Source organism: Sciurus carolinensis, chromosome X (assembly GCF_902686445.1).
Source record: "Sciurus carolinensis chromosome X, mSciCar1.2, whole genome shotgun sequence".
Classification (NCBI taxonomy): Eukaryota; Metazoa; Chordata; class Mammalia; order Rodentia; family Sciuridae; genus Sciurus; species Sciurus carolinensis.
Window position 1 is genome coordinate 44,368,599 of NC_062232.1, and position 14,394 is coordinate 44,382,992.

The 14,394-nt window shown below is 34.5% G+C and overlaps 1 protein-coding gene across 1 annotated transcript in view; it reads right to left on the reverse strand.

The window, feature by feature from the left end:
* The window catches only part of Wnk3 (WNK lysine deficient protein kinase 3), a 167,181-nt gene that overhangs the window by 60,144 nt on the left and 92,643 nt on the right, over positions 1–14,394 (reverse strand). The window contains exons 11-17 of the mRNA XM_047537024.1: positions 9,451–9,515; positions 6,463–6,610; positions 4,399–4,515; positions 3,282–3,437; positions 3,150–3,201; positions 1,512–1,646; positions 228–1,162 (exon numbers count right to left, since the gene is read on the reverse strand). Of these exons, the coding sequence (XP_047392980.1) occupies positions 228–1,162; positions 1,512–1,646; positions 3,150–3,201; positions 3,282–3,437; positions 4,399–4,515; positions 6,463–6,610; positions 9,451–9,515 (1,608 nt within the window). The remainder of the gene's footprint in view (positions 1–227; positions 1,163–1,511; positions 1,647–3,149; positions 3,202–3,281; positions 3,438–4,398; positions 4,516–6,462; positions 6,611–9,450; positions 9,516–14,394) is intronic.

The window sequence follows — 14,394 nt, forward strand, 5'->3', positions numbered from 1 at the left end:
TCTACCATTAATACAAATATAGACACTGTTTGCAAGTTCCCACTTAATTCACTAGAGGGCTCTCTTACCCATAGTCTATCAGGTCTACTGAGAATTTCTGCACACCTATTGCCTAAGCCATAGCCTTCATAAAACCTGTGTCCTCAAAATCTCATTTCAAAACATAGAATTTTAGGAGAGAAGGCATTTCTTTAAAATCATAAGGAAACAAAAAGACCAATACTTACATGTAAACACAATTCGCTGGGTACAGAAGTTATCACATTCAGATCCCTTTTGAACACTGATATGTTAGCAGGCTGACTTGCAGCCATATTGGACAGAATCTTAGAGCCCATCTGTTGGAAATTAGGGGATTGTGCAGGGCTATCTTGAATTCCACAGTGACTGATGGCTATGACTTCTGGCATTGGACAGGACAGCGTATCTTCGGCAGAGGAAGAAAACGGAGAGTCTATGCTTTGGGTATCCTTTTGGCTCTCCGGATAGATGCTAGAGATGCTGTGTTCCTGATAGAGCAAGTTTCTTAATTTTTCATCCAGAGTTTTAATTCGGTTGTCTGCAAACTCCATTTTTGGAGGTCTTTCTCCATCTGATTCTAGGATAGTAGTGGGTAAAAGGGTAGTTGGTTCGAGGCCAGGGGTCTGAGTGGGAACGACTGCCTTAGGAGAATTTGCCTCAGTGTTCACTGTGGTTTCTCCTTCTTGGGAAATAAACTCTGCATCCATAGTTGGCTGCTGTACTGGTAAGAACTGAGGCTTTTGATCAGACACAAATGCTGAGGTTGGAACAGCATTACCAGCAATCTGAGTTGATTTTCCAGCATGGGCTACAAGTACATCAGCCTGACTGGCAGCTTGGTGACATGAATATACAGGTATGAACATGCCTGTTTGGCCAGTGAGTCCCTCACATTCAACTGGAACTGAAGTGGCAGTATGAGTGGAACTACTAGTAACTGGTGTCATTATCTGCCTGTCATCTTCCACTTGAAAAAGTATAGCTGGCTGCTTGCTTTTTACACTAGCACATTCAGAAATCTTACCATCAACTACATCCTTGTTTTCTGATTTGGAGGTAAAAAGTGCTTGCTGGCATGGATTATTTTCTATAGTGAGCAGTGTGTCTTGTGATATTTCCTTATTACTTTTGTTTCTTGAACCTGGAACAATAACAAAGGAAGAGTTAATTATGTGCTGATGAATGCAAAGTACAGACTAATACACAAGTTCAAAAGAGACAGGAAAAGCAAAGGACAAATGAGAACCCATGTGAGAGAGAATAAGCTTATACATAGGACTCAAAATATCACAGAATTCAACCTAGAAAGAAAAAAACAACTTTGCTTTTTTCATAAATGTTAAATAAAAATATTTTAGGTTATATTCTGTCTTCAAAAAAGCTCATGAAAATTATTATAAAATACTCAAGAAAATAAGTTAAAATATGGTATATATTTTACATTCATATCCTCCAAATCTGGAAAAACCTGGTAGTGAATGAAAGCTTACTAGGAAGTGGATGTAGCCCAGTGATTGCAGCCATCGAAGGCTGAAGAGGAGGAGACTGAGCTTCACGGTTTCTTATTGTCTGATTGATACAGAATCGCCACCGACCAACTGGAGATGACTGAGGAGCAGATTCATCTGTAGAAAGAATTAGCAAAAAATCAATATGCTAAACTACTGTCAATTTGTTTTCTTTATTGACTAAATAAAACCAGTTTCAAAAACTAATTTGTCTTATACCTACATTCCCAATGGTACTAGGATAATTATAATGGTGGTACTTAAATAAATCTATACCATGGTATTAAAATTTACAGAACTGTATACCAAAAGAAAGAAAATTCAATTTTACTATATGATAATATATAAAATAAAGTAAAATAAATCCCTACATCTTGACTCCTACTTTGTAAACTTACTCAAATAAGTCATTCTTACTCAAATAGTCTTCACAACTTTACCCTAGTTTATCAGTCAGAAACCTGCTCAGATCTCTGCTTACCAGAAAAATAAGATATAAAATAACATCCTAATACAGTCGAAGTAAATGTCAGTATAATGCTATCTGGTTCCATTACTCCTATACCACTTTTTTGTGGTACTGGGGACTGGAAACAAGGGTGAGCTATATATATCCCCAATCCCTCATTTTATTTATTTTTTAATTTTGAGAAGGGTCTTGCTAAATTGCCAAGGCTGGCCTCCAATTTGCAATACTCTTGCTTCTGCCTCCCAAGGAACAGAGATTACAGGTGTGTGCCAGTGCACAGGGCCCACACCTCCCTTTACTTCTTCATGATGTTATAATTGTTTCAGAGGTTCTCATGTATCTATGGCTCTTGACCCCACTCCCAGATACTCTTATTATACCTATAACTAAGCTGGGCACAGTGGCACACACCTGTAATACAAACAGATCAGGATACTAAGTCAGGAGAATCACAAGTTCAAAGCCAGCCTCAGCAAATTAGCAAGACCCTAAGCAACTCAGTGAGACCCTGTGTCAGGATGTGGCTCAGTGATTAAGTACCCCTGAGTTCAATTGCCAGTATCAAAAAAAAAAGGGGAAAGAAGGGAAGAAGGGAAGGAGGGAAGGAGGGAAGGAGGGAGGGAGGGGAAAAGAAAGGAAAAGAAAAGAAAACAGAAGAACCCTAGGTTTAGTTTTTGGGAATTTATTTGGTACCCAATTTACAAAAATTTATCAGTTTTTAATCAGAGGTATAGAAGTGTATCATTAGTGGATTAAAATCAAGATAAAGAATGACTATGAAAACATGAGGCAAACTTAGAACATAGTGATTTTAGTTAAGAAACTTTCCATGCATCTCATGTCAGAAAAATCAACTGACCAGTTATGTTTCAAACAGGCCATTAAAAGTCATCATACTGTGACTGCTTTTCTGGTAACATACCATGTGACAACTCAGAAATAAACTAATCAGATAAAGAACCAACACTTGGAGGAAATTTGGTGAATGGATTTTTCTCTCTGAAATACAAGTTCCTTCCAAAGTGTGAGAAAATAATGATTTATCAAATTACTTTATTGGCTAACATTTTTCTCAATGAAGGGATCTAAATTAAAGTTCCCAAATGTCTTGTTTCAAAAGCCAAATGGTAAATGTAATTAACTATACTTACTGCTGGTTTGGGTAGAAGCAGAATTTATCTGTACTTGTTCAGATGATCCTGTCTGAATTAAAAATGAATAGATAAATAAAAAGTTCCTGACACGTAATCAAAAAGACCCATTTGCTAAACAATTATTCTTACTTGATTACTGTTAGAATCCAAGGTAACAGAGTCAACTCCAATGACTTTTTCTGCAGAAGAGTGCACATGAAGGATCTCCTGGGCTTGACCTACGATAGCCCTCAATTCTTCCACAAATTTATCCTTCTCATTTTCCAGCACAAAGTTATCTTCAACCTGCCCCACAACAAGTCAGTCTATTCATGAGAATGAATTTAGTTTCTTCAAAATTATGATATTGTATTAATCGTGGTTACCATAAGAAAAACATAAATATTGAGTATCTAAATCCAAGTGTCACAACAGAATAAAGACAATAAAATGCCACATAATACATTCAATTATTCTTTTTTTGACATCACTGATACTTGTCAGATTGGCACTACTTACCAAAGAGGCCAGTGTTTTAAAAAATATCTATAAACTGGTTGCTATTTAAATGTAACTGAGACAATGTTTAAAACTAAGATGACCAAACTTTTAAATCACGAATCATAAAACTCATCATCTTTGGAGATGGGCTAAGTGTATATGGGAAATATGAAAGTAGAGAAATTTCAGAAAATACTATGCTAAGTAAGAGGCAGAACTAACAAAATTAACTTTTAAAATTTTATTTTTGCTTGGCCAGAAAGGCAGAAACAAAAGCATGATGCACTCTTCCTACAACCCTGATCCCACACCTACCCAAAAAAGGGAAAAATACTAACTTAAGCCTACGATTCAAAGAAAATATTTTAAAAAACTACATGAAATAAAGATCATAACTTGAACATTTACATGCAAGATGTCAGACCAGTAGTTTGCACATTAGAAATTACCTTGGTAACTTGACAAAATATTGATGCTTAGGCCTCACCTTCAAAGATTCTGATTTAATCAGTAACCCACACAATGAAATTGTTTTTATCAAGTTCACTAGATGATCTCAACATACAGGCAAATTAAAAAAAACATTGATCCACAAAATAATTCTCCTTTTCGGATAAATACACTGAAACCAAATAAGATGCAATGGCTCATCCCTGAATAAATTATAAAATTAACCATACCTTTTAAAAAGAGATGGCTACAAATAAATAGAAAATAAGAGACAAAGAATGCTGAAGGGAAAATTATTTGTTTTTACTATACTTACCATATAGTCTGCAATATCCTCTGGTGCATCACCATCAACATCAAATTTGAAGGTGACCATCTTATTGTTGTGTGTTTCTAGCTGGCATTCTACCATGTTGTCTCCAGAGGTTGACACCTAAGCACACATATTTCACCAGTTTAGGAGTCACTGTCTTCACTTCATAAATTGTACACAGACCATCTACATTGGTTCACATATAATAAATGCTGAAAATGATTTACACATTAGGAATCTAAAAACATTACATTTTCCCTTGGTGAAATACTACATAAAGAACCATTCTATGACAAATACAACAGGTTCAAATTACTCAGTAAAATCTCAGTTAGAGTGAAATGCAATGGTGTTCGTCCATAATCCCAGCTACTTGGGAGGCTAAGAAAGCAAGAATGCAAGTTTGAGGTCAGCTGAGCAAGTTAGCAAGATTCTGTCTCAAAAAACCTTTCTGGAGCTGAAGAAATAGCTCATTTTGGAGGGTGCTCGCCTAGCATGCGCAAGGGCCGTGGTTAGAATTCCCTGTGCCTCTGAAGGAAAAAAAAAAACAACATTTCTTTTTAATTGAAAGGGCTAGAATGTAGCTCAGTGGTAGAGCACTTATCTAGCATGTAAAAGGCCCTGGGTTCAATACCCAGTTATAATAAATAGAAATGTCATCCAGGTAGGAAGAAAATGGAATAAAAGTTTTACAAAAAAAGCAAAAAAAAAAAAAAAAAGTTACAATAGTCACTATAGCTGTGTGCAATACAATATCTAAATTAAGTCATTCATTTCTAAAATTCTCTCAATCTAACAACATTTATTAGAAACTTTAAAAATGTTTTTATGTGCATATGCTGGAGATTAAACTCAGGGCCTCAAATATGCTAAGCATGTGCTCTACTACTGAGCTACACCCCCAAAACCCAAATTTTCACACTTTTAAACTACTAGTCTACTTCTAGGGATCTATTTTAAGGAAATAATCAGGGATAGATACAAATATTTATGTTCTAGGATACTTGCTGCAGAGAATGAAGACAATGTTAGTAAAAACAAACCTAAAAGTACCACAACAAAAGGAATGCTAAAATTATATTTGTATACAAGGGTCTATCTTGTGTAGCCATTTAAAATGTTACTGAAAACTTACTTAACAATATAGGAAAATATACATGATATATTAAGTTTTGAAAAAGACTGGATAGTTTGAGGATATAGCTCAGTGGTAGAGTATTGCCAAGCATGCATGAGACCCTGGGCTTGATCCCCAGTGCTGCCAAAAAAAGAGATGGGATATATATTTATATGTAGGCTTAAGCAACCAACTGATATATATATCATACTGATTAGAGATACCAACTTTGAAGTCTAATCTGGGTTAACATCTGACTTTATCACTTGCTAGTTGAATGACCTTAGCAAATTACTTCTCTTGACGTTCTCATTTATTAAGAGTATACTATCACCTATCATGTAGGGCATTTAGATTATATGAAAAATTTATGCATAAACTGGGCATGGTGACACATGCCTGTAATCCCAGTGACAAAGGAGGCTGACACAGGAGGATTACAAGTTCAAGACCAGCCTCAGCAACTTGGCGAGGCCCTAAGCAACTTAGTGAGATGCTGTCTCAAAATAAAAATAAAATAAAATAAAGGTCTGGGGATGTGGTTCAATGGTAAAGTACCTCTTTGTTCAATCCCCAGTACAAAAAGAAAAAGTGCATAATATTTGGGGTGCCTACTCCAATAGAATTCAACAGTTTTGCTCTGATTACTAGTACTATCACAATCTTTAATGATGTAAAATGCTAAATATACATATAGAATAAAGAAATGAAAACAAACTAAGAATGGTAGCAGAAGCTAGCTCTCAGTGGTAGTTATAAGTGATCTATTCTCTGTCTTTTATTCCTCCTTGAAAAATTAACACAAAACATTCTTATCAGAAAATTTTAAATGAAGGAAAAGTTAGTATACAGAATGTTTCTTAATATTCTACACTTATCACAATATCATCCCTCCCTGACTCTCCAAGACCTCTATATGCACTCCAACCAAACTACATTCACACACTGACCTGAAGGACAGTAAGTTGAAATTTAGTCCCCTTTTCTGGTCGGGGACAGGAAGCTCTTCTTTGTTTGATCCGATCCTGTTTGCCATTTCCACCTGGGTTATCAGGGTTATTGGTGTTCTCCTTCATAGCTGCCACATCTTGATTCAAGCTAGTAATGAAAAAAAACCCAGTAACTCGTTCCAATCCTGATAGTAAAAGTCTAAAAAAACCTTTCAATTATATAGTTTTAAATAATGAGTTTAAAGGAAAATCAATAAATGATATCTTTTAAAAAGATATGATTGCACAATTCAGTGAATATACTAAAAGTTACTAAATTATATCTTATTAAAGATAAATTATACTGTATGCAAATTATATTTCAATAAAACCATCTTTTGAAGTTATGAAAAATGAGATTATATCATATATAGTCAGCAAAAAAAAAATGAAAAAAACATCGCCAGTGATAGACCACTGTGAAAACTTTTAAAAGAGAATGTTCTTCATAAATTTTATCTTGTTTGTTTTGGGTTTACTTCATTAACATGCTCAAATAAAACCTCTAAAAATTCTCACTCAGAATAGGAGATAGACCTCAACAGGGGATAGACAGACCAAATGTGAGAGACAGAAATAATGTAGGAGGCAGAATGATAAATGAAAACAAATCATATAACAATTGTGGGACACCTGGGGATGTAGCTCAGAAGAGCACTTGCCTAGCATACTAGAGGCACTGAGTTCCATCCCCTGTAGCACTGAAAAAAATTCTGTAAACTAGACATGGTAGCTCACTCATGTCTATAATCCCAACTACTTGGGAGGATGAAGCAGGAGGATTGTAAATTTGGAGGTCAGTCTGGGCAATTTGGTGAGACTCTATTTCAAAATAAAACATAGAAGGGGCTGGGAATATAGCTTAGTGGTAAAGTGTCCCTGTGTTCGATCCCAAGCACAATCATTCAATCAATCAATCAATCAATAAAATGATTCAAAGTTTTAGATATTTTGTAGTTGATGGGTAGTTTTTTTTTTTTTTTTTGGCAGACTGCCTCAGTCTCCTGAGTCGCAAGGATTATAGGCACGTGCTACTTCACTCAGCTCAATATAACTAATTCTAACTAGTTATATTTTTATAAGTTCAAATCAGTATGAACATGAAAGAGCAGGCTAACTTAGTTTATCTGTATGAAATTTTTTAGATTTTTCTTTAATAAACTTGAAGATATATGAATATATATCTTCCAATAAATATATCTGAAATTTAAATAAAAGGAACAATAAGCATCAGACAACCTTTTTCAGATATTTTTAGATTAAGTCCTTTTTGCTAAAATGTACCCAAAAAGCATTTGTACAGAGATGCACAAAAATGATAAAAATAATTTCTAATATTTTTTTCTATATGAAAAAGAATTTGCATAAATATGAGTGGTAAAAGAAGACGTGTTAATAGTGTTCCTTAGTTCTTTGGCATATCTGGGTGGTAGGGCACTTGCCTAAAATGCATGAGTCCCTGGATTTAATCCCAGCACCACAAAGAAAACATTTTTAATTAAAAAAAATAATTCCCCTAGAGTTCTGAAGCACACAGAGAATTAGCAGTAACAAATAACACCTACAGAAGACAAAAGAGATATTAATTTTAGCCAGTGGGGCTATACCATTCACCTTCTAAAGTTACCTTAAAAAACATTAGCTTAGGGTTTGGGACAAGATGGCAAAAACTCAACTCTTCCTGCTTGTCCCCACTAAGAACAGCTAAAAAAATCTGGATATAATACAGAAGAAAATCACAAGAGCACTGAAGAATGAAGAGATAAAAGAGCTTAGGAACCCTGAAGACTTGAAAAATAAAACAACTCACCATCTCTTAACACTAACCCTATGGCAGAAGACAGTTCCGGCACAAAAACGGCCCAAACCCAGTGTCTCCTGATACTGAACCTTACAGCAAAAGACAGTTTAAGTAGACCCTTTTCCTCCCCAATGGCACTGGCAGGAGCTCTACCAGTAAGGTGTGATCTGTACAGTGAACCTAGAGAAATTTGAATCTCCACCCTTTAACTCCACTGTTGACACCAGTGGTGCCAGGTGAACAAAGCAGACCAGAATAGCAAAACATGAACTCTATTGTCATTAGAACCACAGCCCCTACAAGTAGACCAGGACCAATGCACCTAAACAGGCAGAATGACAGTTAAATAGAAGATTTAAAAGTAGAATCCAAAGTATCCTTACTTAATACCCAAAATGTCCAGGAGACAAAATAACATACCTTGTCATACCAAAAATCAGGAAAATTGCAACTTGAATTGCATCAACATGTGCCAAAACAACAATTTACAAGTGCCAACACTAAGATGAATCAGATGTTGAAATTATCTGAGATTTTAAAAACAGTCATCATCAAAATGAAGGTCTGGAGGTGTGGTTCAGTGGGAGAGTGTTTCCCTAGCATGTGTGAGGCCCTGGGTTCAATCCCCAGCATCACACACACACCAAAAGCTTCAGTGAGCAATTATACAAACTCTTGAAGCAAATGAGAAAAATACAAAAGCTCACTGAAGGAGTAGAAGATGTTTAAAAAAAGAAACAAATTGAAATTACAGAACTAAACATACAATTATAGAAATAAAAACTCACTGAATGGATAATGGGCACAATAACGAAATATATAGGTTAAAGAATCTGTGAACGTAAAAACAGAACAATAGAAATTATTCAATCTGAACATGTGGAAAAATGCAAACTTATAACTACAACATAACTATCTGATATTTTACTATAAATTACATTGCTATTTCCTTTTTTAACTCTTTTAAACTTTTCTTAGAAAACTATAAGTAAAGAGAAAAAGGTAATGGTCAATATTATTGATGTTAAAAAGGTAAAAATAATGCTTAATATTTTTATTAAACCTACACATAAATATAAGAACACAGAAGCTTCCCTAGTTATTGCACACCCTCATTGTTTTCATGGTATTAATCTGATGATACTTACCTTCGAATTAAATCTGGTTTTTGAAGAGCTGCTTGTTGTTCAGCTCCGACTGGTTGGAGTATGGGCTGTAAGTAATATAGAAATAAAGCCTGTTAAAACAGCAAAATTCAAGCTAAGGAGGCATTTTGCTGCTATTTCAGAAATTTTGATAGTTGCATTTCATATTTTGGTTACCTTGCAAACCAGGTAGAATGTCTTTGTTATTGAATGTCTATATCAATCCTGTTATTGACATTTTTACTAAAGATAAAGAAAAATATATGTAGCAATAAATCAAGTACATCTTATTCATTAAGATTTTTATTAAAAATTAGCACTGTTTTATGTACTTTTGTTTGCATTATTTTCAACAGAGAACACTACTACTGAACTTCTAGTCCTGGTTGTAAAACTACTACTTCAAACAATTATTGCCATTCCACAAGAAGATGAATCAATGACTCAAGTTTCCCTTAGGAAGAAAAATACCACTCCTGTTGGAAAATAATTTTAAACATTTACCTAATCAATCCTCTATATACTCCTCACTGGTGACAGCAGAGAGAAATCTTAGGATGTAAATCTAATAAAAACAATCATTTCCCTATTCATTTAACCCCTCTATGATGGCTTCTCATCTGAAAGGTTAGGTTTCTTCAGATGGTGAATAAAGTCCACAATGAAATTGTCCTTGCCTGATTCTCTAGCTTCATCTCTCTGCTTGAAGCCACACTAACCTGGAGTTCTCTGCATGAGTTGAACCCTTCCATATACAACTCTACTTATATATATCCACTTCCCCAGACTATTTCAAGCCCTCCTCCATCATGTTCATTTAGTAAATATGTGGACAGAACTTCAGAAACAGACCAGCAAAATTTCCTTGGAGATTTAAAAAAAAAAAACCATATATCTTGCCAGGTGCTGTGGTGCACACCTGTGATCCCAGTGGCTTGGGAGGCTGAGGTAGGAGGATCATAAGTTCAAAGCTAGCCTCAGCAATGGTGAGGCGCTAAGCAACTCAGTGAGACACCATCTCTAAATAAAATACAAAATAGGGAAATATGGCTGGGGATGTGGCTCAGTAGTCCAGTGCCCCGAGTTCAATCCCTGGTACCTGAATTCAATTCCTGGGGTGTGTGTGTGTGTGTGTGTGTGTGTGTGTGTTAGCTCATATTTTGATTTCTAAACTAGAAAGGAAGAAGGTTTCATGTAGAAATAGATGATTCCAGCAGTGGTACAAAGAAAGTACTAGAAGAGCTTTACTCTGCCAAAAGGTAAAACAATGCTTAAAGAATGATGAGGACATATCTAAAACAAAGGGACCAACTTGAAGGACTTCCCATGCCCGAACCTGGGACAATTTGGGCATCAAAATAATAATAGTAAAAGAATATAACCCATTTAATAAAATAAGAATCCATGACTCCATACTCATAAGAACAAATGAACACATACATAGGGAAGTTGAAAACCTCTTTATCTACCGTAAAAAGACAACTAATAAATAAGAAGGGATGATGAAGAGATGAGAAAATCATAAAAAGATGACAAAACCAGTGGATAAAGTTTAAATAAAGAACAGGATGTTTACATGGTTTCAAAGTGCTTTCCTACAGATTGCATCTTAAGTACAAAGGCAAAAAAAATGGTAACTTTACAATGGAAGAATTTGGAAGGCCTTACCTTAACAAGGTAATCAAACATAACCTGCCCAACATTGGGACAAAACAACATCACATGGCTTCTACTATTATGTGCAAAGAAAAACACATTTAATGTACATGATATTCTTGACAAAAATAAATAATCTGAAGAAGAGGAAACTTCTTGTCAATTCAAATTGAAGGGAATTCTGTAACATAACTGGCCTTCTTTCTTCAAAACTATCAAAGTTATGAAAAATAAAGACTAAAAAACGATTCCATATTAAAGAAAACTATTCAGTATCCTATTGCCTTAGGATAACTAAAGGCAATCATGGATCAAGCAGGGAAAAGTTGCCATAAAGATATAATAATAATTAATGAAAATAATGTGGATAACAGGTTAGATAATAATATTACATTATTATCTGTTAATGTTAATATTCTCTAAATTTGGTGACTATATTGTAGTTATTTAAGAAAATGTTCGTGTGTGTGTGTGTGTGTGTGTGTGTGTGTGTGTGTGCCTATATGCATTAACAAGCATGTGCTGGCACTGGGGATTGAACCCATGGCCTCACCCATGCTAGACAAGTATTCTACTGATGAACTACAACCCCAGCTAATGTCCTTGTTCTTATACTGAAATATTTAGAGGCAAAATGGCATCATGTCTAAAACTAGCTCTCTCCTATGATTCATGGGGGAAATCAAGGATAGGTGGATAATTGGACTGGTGAATGGACAGACAGACACATCATCTATAGTGCCTTTTACCATATCTCTCTTTATCATGTATGTTTAATATCAAACTCATTTTGCATTTCTGATGCCTCTTAGCCCAGCACCCGGCAGATATTAGGCTTCCAAAAAATGTTTCAAGGTAGAGAGAAAAAAGAAAGGAAAGGCTGACGTGGAACAAAAGGCTGTGCCATAAAAATGTCTGTGACCAGATATTAGCATTCCTGGAAATCAATCACTAAAAATAACACAAAGGAAAGAAAAAAACTTGGTATAAAGCTTGTTTCACAATAAATGTTCAATAAATGTTAGCTATCTCTGTATTTTTATTATAGTATTATATGTAATACAAACTAGCAGCAAGTTAGTTGTCTAGGAATAGGGGAAGAATTAGGTAAATAGAAGTATTTATTATATGATCATGTGACGATTAAAAAGTGGAATCATGCCAGGTGCCAGCAACTGCCTGTAATCTCAGCAACTCAGAAAGCTGAGGCAGGAAGATCAAAAATTCAAGGTCAGACTCAGCAACTTAACAAGACCCTGTCTCAAAATAATAAAAATAAGGGCTGGGGATGTAGTTCAGTGGTAAAGTACCCCTGGTTCAATTCCTAGGTACCTCAAAAAAAAAAAAAAAAAAGAGTAGGGGAGAAAGGAATCGTGAAGGCCAAGTAAAGGCAGGGGAAAATACATAACAATGTATGAAAAATAGCAGAAAACAAAACTGTATGGATTATATATATATATAAATTATAATCATTTATGACAAAAGTCTGGAGTATTTTAACAAATATTACAATCATAGCCATGTTACAGAAACAGCATTTTAGGCAACCCTCCATCCCCTCACTTATGTTACTATATACATTTTACGATTTAGAATTTTTAAGAATACTAGGCATCTGCCCCTACATTCAGTCTTTGTTAGCGCCAAAGCGGCCATGAACTTTACATACCTGAGATTTCTGGACAAAGTTTTGGATAACGACCTTATCAGAAGCTCAGATGCTCACTTAAACCACCCAGAATAAACAGAGACTATTTTTAAAAATTAGAATTTTTAAGGATAGAGAATATATAAACCACTGGTGGGATGGCAACATAGATCAAGTATTAAAAATTTCTAGCAATTCTAATTTTAGCAATTTATCCTAAAGAAACAATTAATAATGCATACAACATCATGTACAATCAGAAGAATGGGATCCTAATTAGAATAAATTATAGTCCATGTATGTATAATATTTCAAAATATACTCTATTATGTATATCTAAAAATAACAAAATTTTTAAAAGTTAATATACATACAAAGACATAGCTATAAGAATATCACTTATGACATGGAATATAGTTATAAACAGCAAAAAATTTATACTTATCTCCTTTACTTACTCCACTAAATAAATAATGGTTATCCATTCTAAGGGATGTTATGTAGCCCTTTAAAATATATTCAAACATACAATTTTTTTGCTGTGCTGGGAATCAAACCCAGGGCCTCACACATGTTAGGTAATTGCTCTATCAGTGAACTATATCCCCAAGCTTATAAGATAATGTTTTATGTGAAAAATACCATAAAAGAGTAAATATGTTATGATTACCTTAAAGACGCACCTGTGTATGTGTATACAAAATGGTCTGGAAGAGTATATAACAAGGCATTAAATAAGTTTTTCTATATTAACCCTGAATTGATAATAAGAAAAATAAATTCAACTTTGTATAAACAGATTTATCAACCCTCAATATGATAATTTTAGAGCAGGTCCCCATTATTTCCACATATAATATTTTAGTAGTTTTAGACAAAAGTAAAAATGAAACATTATATTGGAAAAACATCTATGAAAATGAGTCAGCACCTATTAGTAAATATTAACTTTGAAAGTACTATAAAAAATTATGACAGAACTTAATTTGAAGGTAGCAGATAAAAAGACAGATAAGCCAAATGCTGTGATTCTGAGGACTAACACAAAACATTAATAATCCTATTAATAATTAAAATTGGTCATAAAATATAATTCCAGATAATTGTCATAGTAACTATATTGTTTCTCTTAAAATGTAAGTTTTGCCTCTGGATTTATGCATCAGGATACCATGTTACTGTTCCATCTTGCTGGGACTCACCATCATTCTTTAGAAGTTTCTTTTTTGTTGTTGCTGTTTGTTTGTTTGTTTGTTTGTTTGTTTTGTGGTAATGGGGATTTAACCCAGGGGCACTCTGCTACTGAGCAACACTTTTTTTACTTTTTACTTTGAGATAGGGTCTGCCTAAATTTCCAAGGCTCGCCTTGAACTTGCAATCCTCCTGCCTCAGTCTCCTGAGTAGCTGGGATTACAGCTGTGTGCCACAGCACCTGGGTGAAATTTCTTAAATACAAACATTTGTTAAATTGAATACATTTTGTTGAATCTTATGTACAAAAATATCTAAAGTACTTACTTTCAATGTTTAAACAGTTATTATGTTAAAGAGCTAATTATTTAATGTATAATTTGAAGCTTGTCTAATATATCCAAGAAAGAAACAATCCCTCATTATGAGTTGACTAGGTTAGAGGAAGGAGG